At 44.7% G+C, this 27,086-nt stretch overlaps 2 protein-coding genes across 2 annotated transcripts in view; one reads left to right on the forward strand and one right to left on the reverse strand.

The window, feature by feature from the left end:
• LOC125939877 (uncharacterized) overlaps positions 1 to 27,086 on the forward strand; it is a 225,827-nt gene that overhangs the window by 50,258 nt on the left and 148,483 nt on the right. The window lies entirely within an intron of this gene.
• The window catches only part of LOC119463791 (synaptotagmin 1-like), a 73,030-nt gene that overhangs the window by 2,841 nt on the left and 43,103 nt on the right, over positions 1 to 27,086 (reverse strand). The window contains exons 6-9 of the mRNA XM_037724616.2: positions 9,562 to 9,679; positions 8,050 to 8,183; positions 6,665 to 6,866; positions 1,459 to 4,136 (exon numbers count right to left, since the gene is read on the reverse strand). Of these exons, the coding sequence (XP_037580544.2) occupies positions 6,675 to 6,866; positions 8,050 to 8,183; positions 9,562 to 9,679 (444 nt within the window). The 3' untranslated portion in view covers positions 1,459 to 4,136; positions 6,665 to 6,674. The remainder of the gene's footprint in view (positions 1 to 1,458; positions 4,137 to 6,664; positions 6,867 to 8,049; positions 8,184 to 9,561; positions 9,680 to 27,086) is intronic.

The following is a 27,086-nucleotide window of genomic DNA, read 5'->3' on the forward strand; positions in this document are numbered from 1 at the left end:
AACATGTACACCAACAGACATGTTAACACCGTTAGACTGCATTTCTGTGACGTGATATGACAGATTTAACAGCAACGCACTAAAGACGCTAGGATCCTACAGCTGCCCAGAAGCCACAAGAGGAAATACTTGAGTGGAAATGCTCAAAGCCGGCTAATGAGAAACCGTTATAAGCCAAGCCAACAAACTTCGTTTAAATTATGTGTAAGTAGCGAGCTGCGGGTGTTGTAAACATGGCAACGCAAGTTAAAATTGTTTGCTGGCCATTCAAATGCCACGTGATCGATTAAGTTGGCACCTCACTGTTTATTATTTGTCATTCTTCAAAAGATTGATTCGGCAATTTTCACCAGCTGCACAAAGAAAATGATTAGGGAATAGCTGCTTATACGTTTTGAGAGAATCTAGTCAGAGGCAAATTAGCCAATGGCGTCATTGCGCCTTCGAGCTTCGTAGACAAAATCGTAATCAAGAGAGTCCGAGATACAATAAAATTAAGAAATCGTTATAAACGCGCTTCTAGATTGCTGTGATCTAGATGATCGTGTATGATCTAGACCTCGTATGAACGGCCCTATTGATTTCGAAAACTTTGCTACCGGAGCAAGAGGATCAGTTTGATGCTCAATTGGTTTCTACGAATGCGATGTGAGGCAGTAACTCACCCGCACTCGAAGTGAGGTTTATGCTCACTTTTTCTTTTACAGTCATACCCTAGCGACGAGGATACTCACAGCCGCGCAGTGAGCATTTGCACTCGAGATTCATGCGTTATGAGGCGATTCCGGCTAAGTGAGATCAGTATGAAGCTGGAATGTTGTTTTATCGTTAGTATGGAGGCCAGAAGCGACACGTGCATTGTCGCCGCAACAGCAAACGCGGGTAGCGGAAGGGTAGGCGTCATTCGCCGGACAAGAAGCGTGGAAATGCAGCACGCATAGATATAAGCGTCAGTGCTCTCGGCAGACTCTCGCAGAGAGAGTCACGTGATCTTGCTAAGATCGAAGGTCAAGAAAAAGAAATCATCTTCAACAACTTCTCTCAGTTCACGCTAAACAGGCACACTCGAAAAAAAAAAGTTGAAATGTGCACTCGTGCTAACTGTGCATACAGAGTCTGTGGAAGAAAAGTAGTGTCACAACGAAATTACACAGCACGGAAGCGGACCATTTGCATGAAGGGTGTCATAAGAGAGTAAGGAGACACAATACTCTCATTTTCTGAGAGGAAGGTGTTGGCGTCGAACTATAGCTTTTCTGACGACAAACACAACTGTGGCCGTACTCAAATTATCAATTACTGCTGTTTCACTGCACTTTTTCATCAAAACAAACATGAACACCATATCTTAGTCCACCTTAAGGCTTGCAAAAAGGGCCGAAAAATTTTCTGAGAAAACGTCTGCCAATTCTCGAAATTCAGTTATGACAATATTGGGAAATGAATGAACTTACTGACCTGTAAAAAGAGAGCTTGTTCTTAGTTGCTCGGTGGAGCTGTGTGTTTTGAAATGTTTATCGTCTGGAAAAATATAAAGGCTATTTTTATTCTCATGTCAACAGCCTTAGAAGGTTTTTCGCCGAACTGAGGTGGCGACCACAGTTCAGTAGAACCGCGAATCGAGGTGACCTGAAGGTGGCAGAATATCAAGAAAGATTAAAAGTGACAGACAGTCATTGTAACTGACGTAAGAATCATTGTGGAGTGTACTCAAGAAAAAAAGGCATAAGAAGGTAAACTTACTTAAAAAACTCCGAAATACAATGCCTAGAGGACAAATCAGCATCATCCAGCTGTGCAAACCTAATTATGCATTTCTTCACGTTCACAGCACAGTAGAGAAAGGCAAAATGTACAAAGCAAACGCACAGATCGCGGTGTGTTACAGACACATCAGTTATAAAAAACACAATGCTTTACGCGCCCCACATCACTCTAAAATGAATACACTGCATTCAACAGAGTCAACTAAGTCACTACGTGGTAGCTACCGTAGAATAGTGACGTCAACTAACAATAAAAGAAAATCAAGAAAAGATTTAACAGCGTTCGCGAGACAAGTCAAGCTCCTCCGACGAGACGATGCGGAGTCATTTACCTTGACGCATGGCACGCATGGAAGAATCATTCACGGTTTTACTGCTTCTCCAAGAAGATACGGTGCACGTGCGAATAACTTACGACAAGTGCGTGTTCACGAAAAAAAAAGATTCAGAGAAACATTCCAGAATTCAAGTACTTCACACACTTCGAATCCTATCGCACATTATACACCACAGCACTGCATCTACGATACACTCTGTTTAAGAGGCGCGTGTGTCTACCTATTAGACTTACTACGATAAATAACGCGCGTCGTCATCTTCGATATACAAAAATCGATACAGGCTTAGCCCTGGTGCAGCCGCTATGAGCTGCGTTGCAAGAACGTAACGCGGAGCGCCTAGAAAAAGAAAGACAAATATTCAAAGGAAAATAACCTTCGTGAGCAAAGGACTGAAGGGTCAAGAAAATGCGAAACGGCCACGGTGGAGACATTCAAGAATGATGCTGCAGTTTTTACGTGATCGTTTTTTTTTTCATAAATGAGCCCAATGATATCTTCCGCAATAAAAGGTCTGGATCCTTCACTGACACAGGTGAATTACCCAGCCAGTAAAAGAGTTATATTTAACACTTACTTGCTGTGTCATCTTCCGGCAGACGATGCCAGTGTAAGAAATGCCGTCCTTGATGATTACAGTGCTAGAGAGAATTACAGTGATCTAGTACTGCACTTGAGAAGTATTTTTCATGCGCACCAATCTGACGTGCTTAAGAATTTCAAGGACTTGAAATCCCACCAGAAAGGCAACTCTGAACTCTAACGTGATGGGCAAATCCTCGGGCAATAAGTGGTAAAGAAATTTTTGCGCATTGGAAAAGCGAAAGAATTAAGAACTTCGAACAGGTCATCGAAGCATCACCTTCCACGCTGCGCGTGATTCACATTCTTCGCAAGACATTGGTTCTATCCCTATCACACCCGTGCAACTATGAACGAAAACTCGTTGAAGCAGCGAAGGCATCGCTCGAAATTGAAACTTCAGTATGTGTGCTATAAAGTGCGTAGAATGCATAGCACATCAGGAAAGAGAACACACGTGAAAGCAGCAAACTAACTCGTCTTGGCTGGCTTAAGAAAGAAAAATATTCAGTCCATGCTGCATTTTCATAGAAAACAGTCTGAATTGAGAAAGTAACCAAGAGAGCATAAACACAGCGTATAAACACGCGTGTAATAAAAATAAATACAACAAAAAAGCATCCTTAGGACACAAATTATGACCGCAGTTGCGTGGGCAGTCGAGAAACACAAATTTCCGAAGCAATAAAAGTATATTCTGTTCAAGAAATTCGCGTAAACAAAGCAAGAAAAGCGTCCAGTTGTGGGCAGTACAATGTGAACACATTGTCACACTGCACATTTTTGCACACACTGTCAGTTGACTCGTGTCAGACTTCACAAAAATGCACTGAGGACGTCGTACAAAACAAGGTAATCTCAGTACATTCTAGAATGTAAGTTCTTTTGTAACCACCATTTTTCTATGATACGCGTCAACTTAGCGAATATAATGCCCCGACTCTTTAGTCGAAGGTATGTTGGTTACCTAATACCTCAACGTTAAGCACCAGGATTACAGTTGAGCGCTCTTAGCGTTAGGTTAAATTTAAGCGTCCTCGTAAGTCTTCGGACAGTACGTGATGTTTCGATTATCAGTATGAACACACAGCTGGTCACAGCAGCAGAGATAAAACGAACACACTTCCAACGTTTCGACTGTGAAGCCGTTATACATGAGCTCGACATTCAGCGTAACGGTGAAACCAAAATGCGGCCGTTGACTGCTCGGACCGCGTAACATTTTATATACACGTCTCCCGTCTGCCTTCGAACAAAGGAACACACATTTAACACGTACGAAGGAATATCTGTGGAACAATGGTACACGGGAGGGAAAGAACCAATCAACAACGGTGCAATAAACAGCAAACGACTCGCCAACGCCTTAGGCCGGCGACGTTGAGAGTCGCTCGGTAAAGTGCAGGGGAAAGGGTGGCCTTTAAATATGTTGCCTTTGCACCTCTGAGGCCTGCGGAAAGAAGAGAAATCGAAAGAAAAAGGACGTGTTAATTTTTTTGAACGCATTAGCTTAAACACAATAATAAAAAAAAGTACTGATGGCAGCTTTGTAGGAGTAACTGTTTTTTCCATCTATGACTCTACTTCTAAAATCTCGTACTTTTAACGTGCCTCCATATTGAGAGACAGTGTACTCGATAATGTACACTCTTCCGATGGAGTCAGCGTACTCGTCCCAACAGAATGAATTAAGGAGCAGAATTAGGGAATTCCAAGAACACTCAAAAATTGCAGTAGAGTCTGTGATTACCCCCACAGAGTGGTCAGCACTCTCTTCATTAATTTATTTTTCGCGTAGGCAAGGATAGGATAGGAATATACTTTATTTGTCCAACGGTTATCGCTGTTGGTGCCCGGGGCTAGGCTGCCAGGGGTCTATCGCGGAGAAAAATATTCCGAGATCAAACCACTTACAGAATCTCCGAGAATTTTAATGCCCACAAACTCGTCCGTCTACTGCTAAGTGACGGCATGAAGAAATTGATTCATATGACGTCGTGGTGTTACGCTCGAAGCTCTACGGAACTTCACGTTCGCACTTTTTGCAAACATCACTGGCTAGAAACTAATCTGGTTCTGTGATGTCTGCTGCAGCCTTATTTTTACACCTAGGTGGTGAGACTCTCACATGTGGCTGTCTGGAAGTACGACGTTATCACCAGCCATGTTTTAAAAAAATGACAACACTTCAAGATGCTCAAGCTGTAGTTCTCCCTGAAACTACGCTGTTTCTGACTGAAGCTTCCAAAATGTTTTCAGAGACCCCTGATTTAGGGGTGCCAGAAGGTAATATTTATCTCACAGACATTGTGATAGGCACAATACACAAATGTAAATACAGGCATATAATTAAATATAGGACTTGATGTGACTCGACGAATATAGAGTAACGAAGGAAGTGTGAGCCCCACTAGAGCATCGAAAAAATTAAGAAATAGAGGGTTTCCATAAAGACACCCTAAATCCACACGTCTTCAAGAATAGCTTTCTATACTCGCTACAAATATTCACTCTATCTGTAGAAAGCTATTTTAAGAAAAGCGGATAAGCGGAAATACGAAAGATTGCTTTTAAAGCAAATTAAAATTTTCAGAAATTCGGCACTTTGTAGGAGTAACGGCCTCTGAAGGGTCACTAAGCCCAGCGCCCGTATTCACAATAGTTCTTACGCTAAAATTACTCGAAAGAGAAAATTTGGCAAAGAACACTTCCAATGACAAAGAACAATTCCGATCGATAAGCTTCGTGAATTCGACCCCGATATCTCATGTTAGTTTACAGTGGTATTCTTTGAAACCCAACTTTCATTACTTTATCAGAATGGGGCTGTTAATCAGTGCAGAACATGGAGTGCGGAACTTTCCCGTTTTGAATTTCCTTCCACAACCTCGGCGTTGGTACGTTAGTATGACACCTTGGGCTGCTTCGAGTAGAAAAACTTGGGAAAATTTACATATTTCAGTCTTAGGTTCATTTAGAATGCAATATATTAATTGTTGAGTAATAAAAAGTTAAGAGACGCGAGTAAACAATGCTTAAATTGGTGACGTCAGGCGAGCTAGTGCGCGAACTTCACTGTTGCGTCGCAACCTATTATATTACTTATAATGCATCTATTCTGGCTTACCGAGCCGCCTTTCACGGTAAGAGTGCCAGTTTCGCAACTGTGGAAGCATGATACACTAATACGACCAACACGACCAGACATGTTTAGTAGTCATAGTCGGTGACAACGTAGTAATTCAGTAGAAGCTCCACCCACTAGAACACAATATGCACCTGCCCTTCACCTCTGAAAGATCCGAGCCAGATCCGAGTCCGGCCACAGCCGAATGACTTAGCTTTGCTATTGCAAATGCTAGGCTAATTGGTAAATGAAAGTGTTGTTTCAAGCTAAAATATTACCTTTGGCTGAGCATTGATATCAGGATCACCTATAAGACTTGCCAGAACGTTCGGAATTTATCCTAAAACTAGTGACCCAACGAACAGATCTGAACGGAGAAAAGACCAGTTTCAAACACGTAATGCCGCTTGACATCACGAAAATAAGCGAAACCTAATTGGCTGGCGCGTAGAAAATGTTTTGTGTACAAGCTCAACGACCCCTAACTGGCCCCTCCTGTATATATGTGACCATTTTCAGCATTGAAACCAATCCGCTTCGGTTTTTAGTGCCCTTATAAACTTTGTGTGCTTATAGATACGCAGTGTAATACCACAATAGCTTAGCGCCTGTTTATGAAACATACATTGTGTTATTTTTTCGACGTTCGGTACAAGGTATGTGCACAATAAACCTACCTTTCCTTTTACTGGCGCATGTATGCGAATTGCTCTTGAGTTTTATTCTTAGACTGCCACCTACTGTAGTTGTTTTTAAACGACAGTAGGTACTATAGTGTGGCTACTTTGACGGTAAAACCAGTCGCTATACAAACTGGTTTCGCTGAGTCCGTGTTATTAACGAAGCCGTACCTGCGTTGGCTCAGTTGTCCTGTCCGTCCGTGGGCTCTTTGAGCGAGTGCCACTGTGCGATGGGTCGGCGGGGCGAGGCCAACATGTCCATCCAGTGACGTAGCTCGGTACCCGTGGCATTGCAGCCCAGCACAACCTTCCCGATGGGTTCCGACGTCCCGATGCGGTCGTAGTCGACCACCGTGACAACCAACTGCACCTTCTGCGCTCGGGAGAAACACGGAGAAGCAGAAAGCACAAATAATTTTGTCTCTGTGTGGCTTGGATAAGACTGTGAAATATATGACAATCGCTAAATCTTTTATCAAGCGCCAACACACTGACGCAGAAGGTTTGGTCAGGATTGTCTAGGCTTAGAACATGCTGTGCAAACGGGGTGGCGAGGCACGTGGACTGCGCAAAAGCCTATAAACGACGAGATTATGTCGACTAACGAATTTTTCTCGAACGAGAATGCTCGTTGGTGAAGGGACATTCAACGGAAAGATTAGACTTTGATTCATTTCATTTCTTGTCTTGTCTGACATTGTTCTTATTTATTGATATCCATGTTCAAAAAGGTGTTGGTGACGTTAGATGGTGCCAAATACTCCTCCTAATTCGTACATGCGTCTCCAAAAAAGCTTCTTACAAGGAATAAAGAAAATAATATAGTGACAATTGTAATGTTCACACACATACAAACATAACATAAATACACAAAAAGTAATGTTACTGAGCAGTTCACGAAATTTGAATCTTCACGTTGAAGTACAAATGTGAGACGCAAGTTAAAGATCTCCAGGTGGTCAAAATTTCCGGAGTTCCAACTAAGTTGTGCCTCAAAATTAGGTCATGGTTTTCGCGCTCGTAGAACTCAAGAATAATTTTTAATTTGTTTTAAGACGAGTAGATTCTACAGGTAAAGGTATTTTGCGGATTGTCTTTGCTTAAAATCTTTGAAATTAGCAGTTGTGGTGTTGTTGTACTACCGACTACGAGGTTGAAGGTTTGATTCCCGGTGACGACCGCCTCATTCCGTCGGGGACGGTATCGCAAAAACGATAGTGTGCTATGCTTTGGGCGCACGCTAGAGAACCCAGATGGTCGCAATTTGTTTATGCCAACCGTAAAATAAAGAATGCGGATTCAGGAACATCTTTTCAGGAGCATTGGTGATTCATGCGTTTTTTTTTTGTTTCTGTAATAATTAGGTGGAGTTCCAGGAGCATAAATGGGTGTAAAGCAGATCTTTGGGGCCAAGTTTAGGTGGCCCTACTTTTCCTACATCTGGACTTAAAATGTTGTTAAAGTGCGCAGAATCGCACAAAGGCATGTTCCGGCAAGCCATATTTAAACCACTAAATCCGTGTTTTACGGTAACTCGACGGGCACAGAGTACTTGCCTGTATTTGTTCGAACGGGACTTCGAAAGTGAAGGACTCGTTGTAGTAAGGGTTCAGGGTGCACTTCTTGATGCTGGTCTTCTTCTTCTTCAGCCTCTTGCCGTTCATCATCAGTGCAATCTTCACGTACGGGTCTGAAAAACGGAGCAATCACAGAACACATTGTGAGGGAAGAACTCCGCTTATAAAGTCATCGTCCGCGTACAACACCGATAATGAGTATGTCATTCCGAAGTGGGGTTGATGCCGCGAAAGATTATTAATTAAACATGTAGCATCATTTTGATTCCAAATAGTCGTACATTAAATAGAATTTTCGAGGCATTGTCTGAAGAGCCATTGACGAGTTCACCTTTAGAAAACGCCATTTTTTAATATGTAAGTTCATCTTTGAAGAAAAAAATACAATATTCCTAAGAACTCAGTAGTTCGAATGAGCAGCTGCTTTTCAGTGATGACCACCCCACTTTGTTCAATCTTTACAGCACTGCACCTTTCTTTAGCGGCTTTGTTTATTGTGCGCGCTGAAATCTCCAAGAAAATGATTACTGTAGTTAAATCACGCTGCTGAATATTCTGTTTTGCGGAGACAGCGGTACAGCCGATGCACATTTCTGTACCTAATTTGCTCATTTAAATGCAAATGCAATATATTTTCACCCAGACAATTAATTAAATAAAAGAATGCCAGCTTCGTGCAAAAAAATTTAAACAAAATGAAGCTCACGGGCAGGGTCCGCGGGAAGATTGAAGTGTTGCTTTCAATGAGTCTAACAAATAGTACATAAATGAATGTGTGACGTTAGAAAAAAAAATATGCGGATTGTTTGATGCATTCATTTGATAACGGCTCTACAGAATACACTGCAAAAGGCAACCAAACGTTCTTGTATTTTCTTAAGAGAGAACTGTTTCATTATATACCTGTTCTGAAGCTTGAAATTCAGAGCTCCCATCGGTAAAATGCTACGCCAAGGTTATCTGTCTGCATCATGCAATTTAAGTATAGGTGAATTAATACAGGTGAGAATTAAAATTGCTATGAGTGAATGTAGCGTTGTCTTGTTCTAGTGAGCATAATATACATGTTTCTTTTAATCTTTTGAAACATTACTGTTGTGTTAGTGTTTTCTTCTCATGGCTTTCTTTTTGTTGATGACATATTGTCTTAAGTCTCCTTTTACCCTTTTGTGATGTTCTACGCCTTTTTCAGTGTATGAAACTCTTGCTCTGTGCACTGCGTCGTATAAATTCTTTGCAAGACATGTGTGACATATTTCAAACTTTCAAACATGGCAAAGAGTAGCTGTCTCCATTCCCTTGTAATAGTGTCTCTTCTTACACAGTTGTGTTGGTAATAATAATTAGAATCCTAACGTAGATCCCCGCTATTGTTAATGTCTGGTGATAGATGTCTGGGGTGACTTTTGGAGAAGAAATCGAGCGTTACGTATTTCGTTGGCGCAAGAAAGTTCGGCCAGCGACGCGAATAAATACAGGGGTGCTGCATACCGGAGAGTCCTCCAACATCCATCTTCTTAAGGTTCTTGGCTTCCAGGATAACTACAGTCAGTTTGCCGGCCGTGGGGACGTAGCGGAGTGAGAAGCAGATGTCACCCAGCTTGTTTTCCTGTTTCGCCAGCGAAGGTATTGCAAGCGAAAAAATAAATAAAGGGAAAGTGGGAGGGGAAAGAAGGTAAATTTTGTCAGTCGAAGTACAAAGAATCGTGTCTCTGTGCGGCTTGGATAAGACTGTTTGTGAGATAGATGACGATCGCTAAATCCTTCGTCAAGCACCAACACATTGACGCAGAAGGTTTGATCAGGATTGTATAGGCTTAGCACAGGCTGTGCAAACGGTGCGGCGAGGCACGTAGACGGCGCAACCGCCTAGAAACGACAACATTATGTCGACTAACGGATTAGTCTCGAACGAGAACACGTTCGGTGTAGCCGCGCTGCGATATTGATGAGCTGTGAAAACGTGCCGCGTTGAATTCCCGAAGCGATCTGTGCTGGGACGTTCTGCGTTGCGTTCTAATTTTTATCGCGGCATGATTTAATGCTGATCCTTTTTCTTGCTTGGCTTACGATTAAAATTTGTGATATCATGCTACCAAAGGTATCTGAAGAAATAATAAACTGCCCTTCGCCTATGTTTACGGTGATTCTCCGATTCATTTATTTATTTACTTCACACGCACAGTTTTGCAAACGGAGGCTTAAAGCAGAAGCCATGATTTCAACCAATAAAAAAATATAAGTGATCGAGTTGAAAGCAAACTGCGACACAACCAAAAGCGTGAGAACAGTGCAAGGTGTTACAAAGGGCCGTGAAAATTTACGAGGAGCAATGGGCCGATTTTTTTCGCGATAACTAAAATCGACCGAAAGATTTCTGTGCTTAAATAAGGCAATAGGAAGCGGTTGCACATAAAGAGTTTGACTGGGTGGTTTAAAAGAGAAATAACGGTTTCACCGTTCGTACTTCAAGTGCGTGCTGTGCCAATGTATTATGCGTATGCTCGTAAAGACAGAATATGAACAAGTGAAATGTGGGAACACAAAAAAAGATGTTAAGCATTAGGACATTGCTGGCAGCGCGTATGTACATTGACCTTAGTAAATTATCAGCCAGAGTGGGGGAGCACGCTAAGTTGAGAAAGTGAAACTAAGACAAATGCCCTGCATACAATGAAGTGCAAAGACTGTGGTGCACGTCGTTTGAACTTGGCAAGCTACAACCGAACAGAAATGATTACTTCCGTAGAACGACTGATGATATTGCGCGTAATAATTTTGCTTAATTCATGGCTAGAGATGCGAAAAAGTGATCACGTGATCTGGAGTGCTGTTTCCAGCTACAAACCATAGCAGGTGCGACAATCACTGGCTTAATTGAAAGCATGAGCCGTGACGAATGGGCCACCAGGTTTGATTACGGTAAAGGTTTTGGCCCGAAAGTCGCTTTGAATGTTTTCGTCGGTAAAGATAAAAACTGAAAAAGCATCGACGCAGTGATGTCGTGCTAATGACGCTGCTTTGAAGGGATTCCGTATGTTAGCACATGCGAGCGGTATGCGAGACACATCAGAATCACGCCCTAGTTAAATTGATAAGCGTTAATTTATGCTCTCAGGTTACAAGGATCCCTGTTTACAAGCTGGAACATTTTTGACAGCTGCGCATTGATACGCCGACACTTGTCGGATTGCTTAACGCTTCATGTGTAACACATCGCTCGGACCTCTGGCCAGGCTGTAAACAAAGAACCGTAGTCGTGCTCAGTGTTTGAATCACTCATAGAAAGAATGCATCAAAAAGTAATTGTGCTAAAGGCTTGTCCTTGCAAGAACTACGTTCAAGTTACGAGAATGTACGGAATCTGCCCTCACGGGGGGGGGGGGGGGGGGCAGCATAGAATCTTCGAAAGTGCCCGAAAAGGAAGAAAAAATGTCGAAGGAGCTGATTTCGTCCGCCAATAACAGTTCGTGCATAACACGCTGTAATTAGGTTAGGTCAAGCTATAGCTGAATGGGCTAGGCAATGAAATCCTACTTTCTTTCAACACCTTCAGGCATTATGCCATTCAGATGCTGGAGCGACTGCGCCATCTACCTGATGATAAAGTGAGGTAAGGAGCAGCCTGTTGCACATCAGCTTGATGTAAATTTCACCTCCATTCTATTAAGGTAGCTATAGGCGCTAACTGGCAGTAAGGGTATATGATCATGTACAGTCGTGAGTAGAAGTCTTGAGACCACAGATAACGTGAACCGATTTTTTTGCAGCCTAAGCATGTATGCTGAAATCCAGTGGTGCAGCCTGCAATGCACCTGTTCGGCCAATTTAAATGCACCGAGACAAGTCCACGTTGCACGGCCGTGCCAGAAGAAATTAAATTTTTTTGCCCATCCCCTGGTCTCTGGACTTGTGCTCCCGACTGAACATTCACGTACGGCACTTAACGTTACGCTAATAGAGAGCATAATAGGAGACCATCCCTGCGTCTCCTCGTTCTGCAGCAGTACTTCATGCTGGTAATATAAGGATACATACTGCAAGTACAAGCTAGAGAACGGGAAGTGCAGTTCCAATGACCTTTTTTTTTTAAGTGAGAGCTTGCTTTTTTACCATTCACCAATTGCCGCAGTCTACAAAACGCAAGGCAGTAACTGAGGGCAAGCTCTATATATTTTCGTCTCGACCCAAACGGAAGCTAAATCTTCAGTCTCGCTTCCGGTGGTTCACTTTGGGTTGTGAACTTGTCACTCGTTCTGGCAAGGACAAGCCGTTAGAAAAGGCAGAATCACAGACAGACACAGCAGAGAAACGACACATCGAAAGCACACTCGCTAAGGAGGCACGACGACTCGCCAAACAGCGGAAGGTGAGGTTGAAGGGCGTGGCGGATGACATCCACTACATTACGACACGACACGACACAAAACGCACACATACACACACACACACACAGAGAGAGACGTCTACTACACAAGGTGACGACTGCGGTGAAACCAATGTGCGCCGTCGGTTCTTTACTACTCATTATTTTCGTTTTGGTTTGGCTCTCACGGGAACGGTTTCTTCTGTGGCCGGGGGTGCTCCAGGAAACTGCGACTGTGTGACCCTCCTTTTTTTTTTTGAAAGAAAGAGAGACTTACGAGGACATGCACCGATCCTCGCCGTGCAAATGATGCTTGCGGAAAGCGGACTGTAAGACAGCTCATGCAATATGCAGAAGCTCACTGAACGCGGAACAAGCGTGTTCCGGGGACACTTTCTTTACGGTGTGTTTGTGCCTTGGTGGTTCACCGTATATAGGTTCTGCCTAAATGCGCTGTATTCGTGTGCAAACGGCTTCGTATATTTCTTATTTCACGATTTGTCATAAAGGACACATGATGCATTTGCAGCTTTTCTTTTCCTGTCATTCCTATACATCAACGGTGGCAACTCGCACACGTATCGCTTAAAAAATAAGCGCGAACAGCGTTGTGAACAAGGAAACAGTATGGTTTCATGACGTAGCTGCTCCGTGGGAGAAATCATGGAAACCGGTGAAGAAAATACAGGACGAAGATAATGCGATGAAAAAAATCGGTGTCTCTGCCCCCTGAACCCCATCGTCCGCGCATTTGCGCGCGGGTTAGTTTTGATAACTGTTGTTTTCCGTTTCCTTTCGTGTGTGCAATAAATGTCAGTTTAACGTTAGCGATCGTTCTGTTTTTCATCATTTGTGTCGATGTTCTTTCGCACAGTGCAGCTACAGCCTGAAAACATACAAACTCGCCAAAGCGTCTGCACTTCTCTGTTTAAGCCGTATGGGTTCCAAAACGTCAAACAACTTTTCACTTGGTCAGTGTCCGAAGCCTTTGTGTTTTTTTCTAATAAGCTACCTGACCAGACGATGTTTTGGCGAACCCTTGGCTACGTTCGTGTGAAGTACAGATTTAACACGCGTGTCAAAAACAGGGCTGACGCTGCGTCAATTCACAGTTTGTCACCCTCAAGAACGTTTTAGCGACCCTTAGTAGGCACTGCAAAAAAAAAGTGGTCACATAAGCAAGCAAAACTTGCTTCGGGAACTCTAAAAATATGATGAATGTGCTTTAAAACCAGCAGCAACGTTTGCGAAATAAACGTAAATGGTTCTTCAGCTGTGCAAGGAAGTGCAACCAGTCACAAAAACGAGGTTAAGGTTCGGAAAGTTAGCAAGACGCATGGAGATGGTGCTGGTTAAAGCTTTGACAGTGATAGTAGGGTAAACGCACACTTACAGCTGTTCATAGTTGTAACCGAAAGCGTGTTCGCTAAAAAATAATGTGAATATATTTTCGCGAGCCAATTATAGCCCACTCCTGGGCTTGACGAAATGCTATAGTCTTTGGAAACAAAATTACATAGCCTATTCTGCTGTGGCGTAAAGCGCGCCGAAAGCGAGGATATCGATGGCGGTATCATTAACGCCGAGAAAAATAAATTGCACAGCCGTAAAATGCATTAATACAAAATTTTTTCCGAGCATAACACAGCGCTCATCCCACGTGGTCTTGTGTGAGAACTTAGGTAAACTTCGCACAAAAAGCTTGCCGCATTGGATGAGTTACATCCACATTAACGTCATCGCGTCTGTGGGAATGTTCCTCGCATTTTACATAACAATTTTCGCCGACACGAAAATACATAACGTTAAACTCGGTGTCAAACGTTCTTTTTTTTTTACTTCCCATCCTCTGACGACAAAGTTGGCGTGAGTTCAGGTTCTGGCTGCTCACCTTCAGGTGACTGGTCATTTAAGCAGGCGCCTCAAGCCTTGCACGGCACAAGTTCATACGAGCATTGCCTTGGAACACGCTTTCTTATGTTGCGTAGCACACAATGTTAAAAAGAAGTACTTTTGTTGCCACAAGTTTGCTAGTTCGACGGAGTTTTTCAAAAAGAGCACGCAAACGACACTAAGATTAAGGAAAAGCCTCGTACTTGCTCTCACGCATATAAAAAAAAAAGAAATCAGGGAAAGATGTCTGTGATGATTACAGTAAGCTTGAAAGCCAGGAAACCTGGTACTGAAACACTGCGACAAGTCTTCATTTGCTTCTGCAGTTTAAGCCTTTTTCCAGTGCGCTTAACGTAACACTCGCCCATGGTTTTGCTGGATAAAGTTCAAATGAGTAACACGAAGTCCAAGGCAGAGCTCCGCGAGGCCGTTAAGGATCTTTCAATTTATCTGAGCGGACTTGGTCCTTTAGATTTAAACTGACGTCGTGCAGCTTTCTCCAAGTAGCGTACTATGATTTTGCTTGGATAAAGAAAGTTTCCGGCGTCTTCTCTGTCCTGATTTCTTCTGTAAACTTAATTGAAAATTGTGGCGCGTTGCTCTGACAACCATGTAGCCTGCCTTGAAGCTTTAGAGAGGTTACGGCTAGGGACGGGTTGTTAACGACGTTGTGGAGAGTAAAAAGCTTTCTTCTGCAACGTTCCGAAAAGCAAAACATCGGCTTTCAACAACACAGAACCTCTCGTCAGCGCAGGAGTTATGGTACCGGAAGTTAATCTTTTATGTAGTGAAAACACCGTCGCCATCTTAATGAACTCTGAACCCCTTGGCCGCTTAAAGTGGCTGGGCACCGCCAGACACCATGACCACATAACACATCTTGGCTCCATTGTCTGCATAGCTATAAAAGATGCTTTCACGCATAAATCTAACGAGTTCTAGACGCTCAGTCTTGGGAACTCCCACGATGCTCGTAATACAGTGAACGCATGATTGTATCAAAATACGAAAATAATGAGCTGTCGTCTGCCATTAGCTCTTTTGTTCACAGAAGCTCACGTTTATTGCCTCCGGCTGACGCGAAAGCAATTTACCTCCTTCCTGTATGATTCACCACACTGGACGCTTTACATAAACAGTCGACATAGATTGGCCCGGTGTTTACAGGACTATACACAATTTCATGAAGCCGGCTGCAAATAGCGCTTCCTGCCTCATACCAGCAGTAACATGTCACTGCCATCAAATCCTACAGCCCGGTAATGTCGGTAACGCCATCAGAGGGCCTTGACCTTTGTCGACGCGTGAGGCGAACAACCACGGCCGCCTGTGTCCCGAGGTATTCACCAGGGACATCACTTTCACATTTACCTTTAATGTGATCGATAGTGCTACACATGACATTCATTGGCCTTTGTTGTTGGTGTCGACGAAAAATGAAGCCGGCGGATCCCTGAGGCAACGTAATCGAAGGCGCCCAGATGGGCTGATCTTGGTACCAGTTCAAGAGATGCATGCTCACGAGGGTTTTGTTGTAGTTTGCAGCTTCGGGCCGATCCCGGAGGATGCGGGCCGGGAGGTCAGCCGATTCTGAGATTTTTATAATCCTATTGCATTACTAAGCTCAGTAGTACGGCCATGCGGACCTGATTGAAAGGTTGGGTCACTGATCACGTCAAAAAAAAAAAATCAATGAAACCCTTTTTCACAATGGCCATGGGGTTCCATGTGAAACTGTTCACAATGTTTTCATATCGAATGGGTTCTATACGGAACCGTTGTTCACAAAAATCTTTGTGAACCCATTGTGACTATTGCGAACAAGGACAGGTATAGAACCCGAAGCGTGAAGAATACTTTTTTTTGCTTTAATTTGGTTTGTGAGACAGCCTTTCCAACTTACTTTCACCTCACCCAACGGCTTTTCATCAAAAGCCTAATTTCACCACGAGAACCAGCAAGATTTTAAGAGCGTTTAGGGAGCACTATTAACGATAAATTTAAACTGTATACATTTCATTAGTAAAAATGACGTTAATTTTTTTGCATGTGCTTCATGGATCAAAAAATGAAAATCTTTTGTACTTCGATTTGGCAGAAAGTTTAGACTTCTTTTACAGTCATATTTTCTGTGATTTATCTACTTGCCCACGCAGTCTTCTTTTGCAGTTCCTCAGGGAAATCTTTTTTTCTTGGCGCTTACAAAAAAGTTAATAATTTCGTGTGGAGGAGTAATTTATTTTGACAGAGCGTGAGCAGGGCCCTGCTTGGTCGGAATAATTCCGTATTATTGCTTGACCAAATAAAAGTTACGGTTTATGACCACTGCTAGAACAAAGAGAAACGAAGCAACCACTGTATTTCTTTGTCTCCGCCTCTGTCACAGAACACAATTCATAACCGACTTCTCGCATTCGACTCTGCTGAATAACTAATAACATAAATCCTTCTTTCGTGGCAACATTTGTCTCCGAAGCCTGACGCCCACAAGTAGTGTCATAAGCGTGACAGTCGAGGTTGCCCTTCGCGGGGCATTGACAGGTCGTGATTTCGCATGAGATCACTGATTTCATCCCCGGCTGCATCAGCTCGATTACAAAGCGAGCGGAATGCAGGAACGCACCTGCACTGACACTTTGGCCGGTGGCAAAAGAACATCGCCAACGCAATGGTCACGAGGAGTGCTGGAGTCCTATGGTTCACTAATCTTGCGTGCATATATGCACGCAAGATTAAGAAGAATATGCTCCCGATTGACACTGCGATAGCATAGCTGGTAAATGTTTGCACACATAATGTGCCAGATGTCGGTTAGGCTCCCACCTGAAACAAGGTGTCATTTCATCCACTTTCATTTCGACTATCCTTATTATTTTACTTGAACTATTATTTCTGATTTCCACTAAACATAACATATAATTTCCCCTACGCTTTCTTTTTAGTCACTTTTTGTGCTTTCTTCGCAGTGTTGTAGCTAACAAAAAAGAGTTCTTTGGAACCCCCTAGTCTTCTCGCTCATCTAGTTTTCATCGCGGTCCTCATGTCAGAAATGATTTGTTTCGGTGAGTTTCAGCCCAAGCCAGAGTTTGGCTGCCACAGTCCCATCGCCATCACACTCGGACCGCGTGTGACCACTAGGTGTTTATGTTCTGACTTTCCGAGATAATATTGGTAGCCTAGTTCGTTAGCCATCGTTGTTGTGGTAGCGCACTTCTAGACGTTTGTACTAACGCAGAAACAGGCAGTCAGCGCTTGTGTTTCGTTTCCGTGTCTGTACAATATTTAGAAGTGTGCCGGCTCCACAACTTTGCTTTTGCGTTGTTTTTTGTATTCCATCCATATACTTGATTTTTGAAAGCCTTGACTCACAAGTATCCCTGAAGATTTTCAGAAAACATGGCAGTGGTCAAGCACTGTGGTTGTGAATAAATAGGGGCAATATTATCATAACGACAGAAAGGCGTTTTTCTTTACCTAATTAATTTTCTCATGAAAACAACCGCGGAATGTGCTCAGTGTCGTAATTCTTCGACAAAACCAGCTATAAAGACGAACCTGTGGGTAAAGGGAAGTTTAACACCCAACTACCGAACCAGTTTACCGACGCGTTCTAACAAATCGGTAACAAAAGAATACTTTATCGTCTTTGGAAGAAACTGCAACAACAAATAGGAATGTGACCGAGAAAAGTCAAATCCCAAATCAGTCGCAAGTATAGCATTTGTTGCACGAATTGAGAAGTCGTAAGGTTGGGTGCTACCTATGCTGACTCATTTCGAGGACGATGGGTTTAGCAGCATCTTCTTGATATGTGCCACCTCAAAGGGGCATCTGAATTTCGAAAAGGTCCCTGCCGTTCAACCATTCGGACATCCTGGATCTCTCATATATTGCAAGCTCGCTATAATTTCCGTAAAGACCTTCTCATAAAAAAAATGTACCTGAACTTCTGATTGATGCCACGCACGTATAGCATTGTTAACTGTGCAAAAAATGTACAATATTACGACAAACGAGGTTTCAAAACGTGATCATATACCGGAAGGGAGCCCTAATTCCAAACGCCTGTCGCCCCATAGTGACTTGCAACTTGACATAAGATAACAGCAGAATGTCGCGACGTCTTTGATGCAATGGCCTCGGTGCCACGCAGCCCGCTAAGATTAGTACTTAGAAGAATCCTGCCCAAGTTGCCGGAACTGAGCGCCGCGTTTCTTACATGGAACGCACTGTAATAGTGTCGGCCATGTGTAACCATCGCCTTTGCTTTACTGTTTTCATTAATGTTCGCTGTAGCGAACGTTAAACGCTCAGCAAGCATGTCCTTCTTGTGTAGCGTTCTGGCGTAATGGCGCTGTTGCACGCCCTTTGGGTGCAGAGAAGGAGTCAGCGTGGGCACGTTGCGGCCGTTTGGGATGAGAATAACGATCTCCGCGGGCAACATGCCATAGCCATAAATCGCCCTTCCATGCGACGGCGGAAGAAGCACGCAAACTGGCGCTTTGCGTGCTTCTACTTCGCTGCAAAACACCACGTCAGGCATATAAGAACCCGCCTAGGTGTCTAAGTGGCCGTGGCGTGCTGCTGCCGTGTGTGAGGCGGCGGGTTCAATTACCGGAGCCGTGGTGCAAATAACAAGATAAAAAAAATCACCAGCCCTTACCCTGTCGAGAAAATAGGGGAGGGGGTGAGCGAAGCATGTCGTGTGTGTATCTGACCTTCGTCAGAGTAACGTTCGGAAGCCGTCGCCTCGGGATTCTCTGCTCGTCGCTGACGGCGGGCTTCGGCTTGGGAAGCCCTCGCCTCGGGATCGTCGGCTCTTCGCTGACGGCGAGCCTCGGCTATAGGGAAGCCCTCACGCTAGAATCGGCACGTCGACGACGAGCCCTTTCCCGAGCGAGTTCACGCCGGCGTTCATCAAACGCAGCTTGCTCCTTTGCAGAGCGCACCACGCGTGGCCTTCCCACCTGTTCGCCGAAACTGATATGAGGCGAGAGAAGCCCCGAGGAGCGCGCGCGCCAACCCGCTTTCCTTCCATGTCTCTATAGGGCCTCGCGACGCACCAAACGAACCTGATTGGTCGCGCGCGTGTCACGTGATCATGCGTGTAGCATATCCAATGCGGGTGTGCTCCGCACGTGAGTTCTTTCTTTTTTTCTCTATTTCTTTCTGTCTTCCTTCCTTCCTTCCATTATTTCTTCTCTTTCTTTCTTTCTTTCTTTCTTTCTTTCTTTCTTGTGCCTGGTGTGTGCCATTGAGCTTGGACCCTTTCTGCACTATCGCCCGGATCGGCCCAATTTTCAGCGTGACACCACCACCGCCGACACTTGCGAGCGTATAAAGTTTCGCGTAAAAAATTCTAGTGAATCGTGCTTTTGGCCAAGGTGAAGGAACGACAGGTTGTCGAAAGCAGCTGGGCTCTCCATTAAGCGTCGTATCTTATTCGCCAAGCGCCCGCTCGAAGACGTTACGCCGAATAATTCAATAACTATACAATGTGTACCTTGCACTTATTAGGCTGTCAATCCCTCAGTATCACGTTAACAACTTCGCAAGTACTGGACCCTTCAGTTCGAAAGACGGGCTTTCACAAAAACGACGGATATAAGATGACCCAGGTTTATTCAACTGTTGCAGAGTAGCTTACGAGATACACTTGGAGGCCATCACGGCGTACACCGAAGGCGAGACATTTCGAAATTATGCCAAGCGGCGCTTGCCGTGTTGCTCATTTATAAGAGACCAATGTAACAGATACATTACTCTCACCACGGTGGCCCTTCCATGCCTACATCAAGCTACTTCGGAGAGATTGTGCTCTCAAATTAATCGCTGCGGTATCGAGTCTGCAGGGAGCAATGATGTGGCATTTGGAGAAGCTTGCTGCGCGCTCTGGAAAAACAAGCTACGGGCCACACCAAGCGCGTTTTGTTCAAGGAGAGATACATCAATATGTCCCCCTATACAACCTGCGCAACGACAAACATACAAGAAATCAACCAAACCGAGCAAGGTCCGGGAACCAGTGTCTCTTTGAACTCTGTCACTGCAAACAGTCGTTATGAAAATCACAGTGCAGTAATTTTCACCAAACGAAGATAACCTGGCCTGTATACTGTGTACGTCAGTTCATTTCTCATCATACCCATCCGGAGTAGCATGCTAGGCGTGCCGCCAGACATCTGCAGGATTGATTAAAGAGTCCATCTCTCTTTAAAAGAACATTGCCGCTCGCCCATACTTTGAAAATATCTTAACTGCGTACGCTGCAAGGAGACCCTGCCACTTTAGCAGATTACTGTGGTTGGACGCACTCAGGCCATATTGAAGCTGCCTGGCGTTTTCAAAGAGCATGCTCTTGTTCCTTGACTTCTCCACGGTAACTTGACGCTATAGTGGGCGAGAATATTCGTTTCTTCAGCCATTGCGCATATTCCTGCGTATTCTCCGGTATATATCGAGTTTATGTCCCTCTACGGGGGCGGCGCGCATTTGACGGTACTAGGCTTGGTTCGGCGGCACAGGTGGGGATTTTAGGGGACGGACGGACGAACGAACTTGCTGAGTTGGTTTGTCATTATTATTCTGAATGCAGCGCACTTGTTGACATGCACGATCACGTGTTCGTGTCATGTAGCGTCTGTCAATGCGCCAAGAAGTGCGCTGCATTTAGAACAAGAACTAATGAACACTTTCAGCCCAGACACGCCCGTGGTTCAGCGCTCGTAAGCACTTCAGGGAATGGACCAAGGATTTCCAACGTAAACCTTTAAAGCACGAACGCAACTGCGTGCAAGTGCCACTAAAATTTAGAGATGGCGACCAGAAGTTCAAAAATTCACCGTCGATTACGATACTCCCAATGCAAAATTTGAGTGCAGCTCAATACTTTTTTTTTTCATTTCGCGTGTCAATATTTTGTATTATGATTATATAGGTACACGGGTTATATTAGGAAGAGGACGCTGTGAGTATAGCGTAGCTGGCGCGGACCATCTGTCTCGTGCGGCATATAGCAAGCGGAGCGAAGTGCGGCGCGACTGCCTCGATAATCAGGAGATCCCGAGAGGCAGCGCGTGGGTGACGCGTGCACGCGATTCACTAGCAGCTGCCGCAGACTGACCTCCGCTAATGCAGCGCTTTGTTTCCATCGCAGAAGACGCGCGCTACTCTGGCGCCATATCGTAGCCTGTGGCACCCCCCCCCCCCCCCCCCCGGCTATAATCTTCGTTGGGCCGCTAGGCTACAGATATTCTAGTTCACTATAGCTAGTCTCCACAGGCCGCCTGGCTCGGTGGGCAACATTGATCACCGCACCAAATAAACACCGACAAGCACAGCTGCTCACGGTCACTGGTCGTTCACCACCAGTACGCTTGCGGATCGTCTCTCGGTCAGAGGGCGCCTCTACCCCAGCTAGTTCACGAATCCGGGGTCGATCGTGACACTGTGACGAGGATCGTCGCCGCACAGCCCGTCTTGAGCGGCACTACGCTTTTCTTGGCACACTTTCGTTCCCCGAACGACGAGAGCGGCCTTTCGTCGCGGGGAAATCGTGCCACCAGTGTCAGCGGCGACAACACCCAAGCGGGCGTTACATCGAGCCATACTCGTAGCCGCCTCGATGCAGTCGACGCCGCGGACGAGCCTCTACCCCCCCCCCCCCTTCCAATTTCGGGAGCTCAGGTGAGATCGCCCACGCGGCGGCAACTCGGCGCATGCGCAGGGCATCCACTCTACGCTCCCCCTCCGCTTTACGCCTCATGCTTTCTTTCATCTCCCGCTGCACTCCACGTTCGCTTTGATCGTTCGCTGTGCTCGTTCGCTCGGTTACGAGGCACGACGATGCACGCCGACACTCCGCGCAGGAACGGGCGTCTAAGAGCTGCGCTCTCAAACGATGACAGTTCAGTCTCCGAAGGGGCAAGCATAAAACTCAAATTCATGCTCTCAATGCATAAGCCAATCGAAGACACTGCCCGCGCTTCATTGCAGTAGATTTGGAGTTGATGACGTCAGAGGGATGGACCGAATGGAATGCGAGATGTGCGCCGAGCGCGCAAGCTGCGCCATTAGATTCCGCAGGGTCCTTAAGCTGGATCTGCAGCGGAGGTCTTTCTGCGCTGCACCAAAGAATTCGAACGGCAATCTGTGAAGGAAGGTGCTTTGCGGTGTGTGCGTGATGTCTGTGACATTAGCTATGTGAGCGATGAATGCACAGGAATGATGTGCCGCTGCGGGTGACGAGTGTCGTCGAGGGGATAGCGTTCCTGAGGCTGGGTCACAGTAGAGTGATCACAGAAAAGTGCAAGGCGGCATGCAGCGTTATCGTCAATTTGGGAAATCGCAGCACTGATGCATTTGCTACAATTCGCTCGAACAACGTAGCGAATAAGCATTGCTTTTTTTTTCTTAACTGACGAGCAGCATCAAAAAAACTTAGTAGAATAGGCGCCACTGACCACTTTTTTATTTACGAGCCGGAGGTCGAATGAAGATCGCAGACGGGGATATATTATCTATATGCCCAGCATAAGCCCGAAACATTATAAATAAACTGAAATCAGGCAAGGGGGGGCGTATTCTGTAAGTGTCCACCTTGTGGACCTGTCAATTTCATCTGCTGATGAAGCGCTGATTGGCTGGGGGCGCCTGTCTCCTTCTAAGGTGCACCCCAGCCCAGTCCATCAGAACTTCAGCACTAGAGGAAATGGACATGTCCGCTAGGTGGTGGACACTTACAGAATACTCGTCTCCCTCCCCCCCCCCCCCCCCCTTCCCAGCGTTACGCCTTTGCGCAGGTTCTTTGTTGCTCTTCTCTCGTCTATTCGCGCTCATGTAATAACTGTTGTATTACCGCAGAATGAGTGTCCGTTCCGCTGTCAAGCGAAATGTTCACAGTGAAACGTGTTTCCTTTTGAAATGCAGCACGTACAACATGTGCCGAGTCGCATAACCATATGTTGTCTGCAACAAACTACGGTGCAACGGTCGATGCCAGTTGAATAAATGAACCATTGAAAACGAAGTAAAACTGCACCATGAAAAAATAAAGATAATAAAGAATGATTTTATCGCTGCCAATATGGTGACACGGCCTGTACTTTGCACATGTTTCCCTATCCTGTACTTTTCACATGTCTACGCCGCACCAATAAATCCACTGCGGCGGCATCACATTACCAGTCATTTGTACCCATTGTTTCTAGAGAATGGACAACTTTAGCAGGGTGCTATTGCTGCCTCTAAATGCTCACTCATTTGTTTCCGCATAACGTACGAAAGCAAGTTGAGGTGTCCTTAATCATGAGCCGTTAACTGGTACCAACTTCTAGGAAAGTGGCCATCACTTTAAGTGATGCGTGGTTGTTATATCACTTACAGGCAGGTATTGAAATAATGCAGGCGGTTATGACACGGCATAAGCAGGGGCGTCGGTGCAATTTTCGGTGCTCGCACAGGTGGTTGACTTTGACCACGAGAAGCAAAGAAAGTTCCCCGTGTTATCAAGAAGAAGCTTGGGTGTCAGCACCTGCTCTGCCTCAATTTCGCTTTTAGAAACCTAAATAAGCTATTGTAGCAGACAATGCCAGAATTTGTGTCTCATATACGCTTTATTCAGTAATGGGTTTTAATGCCGCAAACAGCAAAGGGGTTTCAATGCGTAAGATAGTTATACCAAGACTACAGCGAGACACAGGACCATAAAGCCCGTTTTCTACACGTGACGAACAGTATTCGAACTATGGATAAGGAGGGATGACTCACGCTGAGTCAGCGGTTTGACAAGGGTACATTTTTTTGCCTGAGGCTGGATCCCATGTTTTGACAAGGTGATCTGTCTTCGTTTTGATCAAGGCGAGGCTCCATGTCGAATGGCTCAAGCCTGAGTCCGCGCTCATTCGAATACTGTTGATTACTTCACGTCTCAATCTTACTGTGAATATCATCTGTCTTGTACGCTTTCCTACAAGTGTTACACAACTGTCACATAAGCAACGTTGAAATTTTGATGAGTAAGTGCTAGTAAGTTTCATTACAAAGTAGTTGCAATAAACGCAACATACACATATTGTTGCAAAGATGTAGTCGATCGTCAGCGCTTCAAGTTTGAAAGATAAATAGAGTGCCTACCATAAGACATTGCTTAGTAGATATTGACGCGTCTGTGGGGCGATAAGGACATATATTGACATTAAAAAAACATAACGAAGAAGAAAAAAAAAACGCCGCATATCCACGAAGTGAACGATGATGAGTGGGCGAAGCACCGGGGGATCATTCGGGCAAAACTCCGGAAGCGTTAGCCGGAAGCCCACGCGTATATATATATATATATATATATATATATATATATATATATATATATATATATATATATATATATATATATATATATATATATATATACATATGTGCATATGTATAGTGTGGGCATTTATTGTTTTATTTCAGGATCAGGTCGAATACCATCCTTGCTTACAATATGACCTAAGACCTTGATCATCTTGCTTGCAAAATGACACTTTTTGGTGTTGAGCTGAAGACCAGCGTTGGCTATGCACGTGAGAACATCGTCGAAACGTTGCAATATATATATATATATATATAATATATATACTGTAGATGTGTACAGTATATACAGTGCTTATATGGCCCTTGTGCACCGCAGCGCCGCTAGCGCTCTCCATGGAAACCAGAGCTACGGACTACGAGGAACAAGGCTCGGCCCTAAGGTGCTTCGCCCCGAAAAGTTGATAGACCGTCTTGCTTAGCGTTCACGTTGACGAGAGCTCTAAGTTACCGAGTTTCTAACATCGCCACAATATTAAGCACGGAAAGTGCCACGGGAAATAACACCGCGAGCAGTGCTAGTGAAGAACAATAATCTGGAATCAGACGCGCGGTCATGGATCGCCAAGGCACAAACACACGGTCACCGCCACGCAAGTGAGGTTTTGTGAGCAGGCGGCGGCGGTGATAAGGTATATGTGATGAGTGTAAGCGGGACAAACAGAGCCCCGTAACGGGAGCACGCCGTAGAGGGTCAGGCGGAGAAGCCACGTTCCAGGAGTCACCACCAGCTCTGCTGCAGGATCGTGAACATGGTAAGCAATGAGGGCAAGGGAAGTACTTCCGGATCCAAAAATTGGGTTAGGAGAGAGAACCACAAAGTATACGAGAGAGAGAGAGTACGGGTGCAAGCGAGAAACGGGACATGCACTGCGCAGGCGCGGAGGCGGGGGATAATAAGAGAGGTAGAGGGAAACAACGGGCGACGTCACCGCCGCATGGCGGCGGCGGGCGGCAATACTTACGGGCAGCCGTGCGTTCCGCAGCAGGTTTGGGAGGGAGCAGGTGGGCCATGATCCCAAAGAGAGAAAGGGGGTTTCAAAGAGATAGAAGTTTTTTTTGCGATGCGACACGGAGGAGCGGCGAGCAGACCATGTACAAAAAAGAGGACATGAAAAAAGAAGACTGGGAACGTAGCGTGAATAAAAAAAAATAGAGGCATAAAAGAAGAAAGCTTCAGGAAGAAAAAAGACATGTGAAAAAGAAAGCAGGGTGTTGAAGGTCCTTAGATGTCGATAGTTTGCTCGCGGATTGCGGAGTTGCTGTAGGTTATTGGTCTTGACGGATTTGGCTTTTCTTTGTTTCCGGGCAGGAGTTCATATTGGGAAGGTAACAAGCCAAAGCAAAGAGATAAACAACAGATAAAACACTTACACATAGAAGCCCTTCATCTGTTTGTGTATGTTTTGCTTTGTTCCCGGTATCGACGGTTAGAAACCAGTCTAGGAGCCATTCCGATGCAGCGTCTTTATAAGTAGGCATTCCAGACAGCTCAGTAGACGCGAGATGGTCTGCATATTCTTTTTTTGCAGTACGAGCGGCGAATATTGCTAAGCAGCTGCACAGTGGTGGTATATAACTGTGCTAGAATCGCTTTGCAAAGAAGCAGTTTAAAAAAGGAAACAAGAAATCACATGTAAGAAAAATATCCATTGATACATGGGAATTGCAAGTTTTATTGAAGGGTCGCTTCTCAAATTCAGTAACCATTTATTCCCAAGAAATGCAACCACGAAATGTTGATTTCAATTTTTTTCTAATTGTATTACAGAATGACTGATTTCCACTGGTCCTTACGGGTAACCTTAGGCTCAGTGCCCGAAGTATGACTTCTCTTCAAATACCCAGGCAAAGTTCGCGCTCGTAATGCTCAAAAGAAATTTTTGCGGTAGAAACCCTTTTAATGTGGCAAAAAATATGTTGACTGAAATGCCATCGTAGTACAACTCAATAAAAAGATCAACCTCATATCGTTTGTGCAATGCTTGGCAATAAAAAGCGATAGAAACTAACCGATGACCTGAAGCTCTGCGATAAAATTATTGAGCCGATGAGATAGCGTAATAATATCAACTACAGCAATTTAATGATTCGTGAAAACGCTGAAGCATTCATTTTACTATATATTGTGCGATCGCTGTCATACAATTTTGAATGAGTGACAACGGTATTACAGTAGTCCTTAAGTCGGATGACAAGACTTGAAATTCAATACGTGTGAAGGCTATGGTCCCAATTTTTAATCGGGTATAACGTCAAACACATTGAATGTGTTTAATGCTGCCGCTCACATGCTTTTCAAGTGTATTTATGTCCACATAATGTAATGAGAAGCTTCTGCTGTTGCCGGTTATGGGGTAATGTTGTAAGCGTGAGCGTTAGAACACTGTTAGAAATAAAACCC

The sequence above is a fragment of the Dermacentor silvarum genome, chromosome 9, assembly GCF_013339745.2.
Source record: "Dermacentor silvarum isolate Dsil-2018 chromosome 9, BIME_Dsil_1.4, whole genome shotgun sequence".
NCBI classification, from domain to species: Eukaryota; Metazoa; Arthropoda; class Arachnida; order Ixodida; family Ixodidae; genus Dermacentor; species Dermacentor silvarum.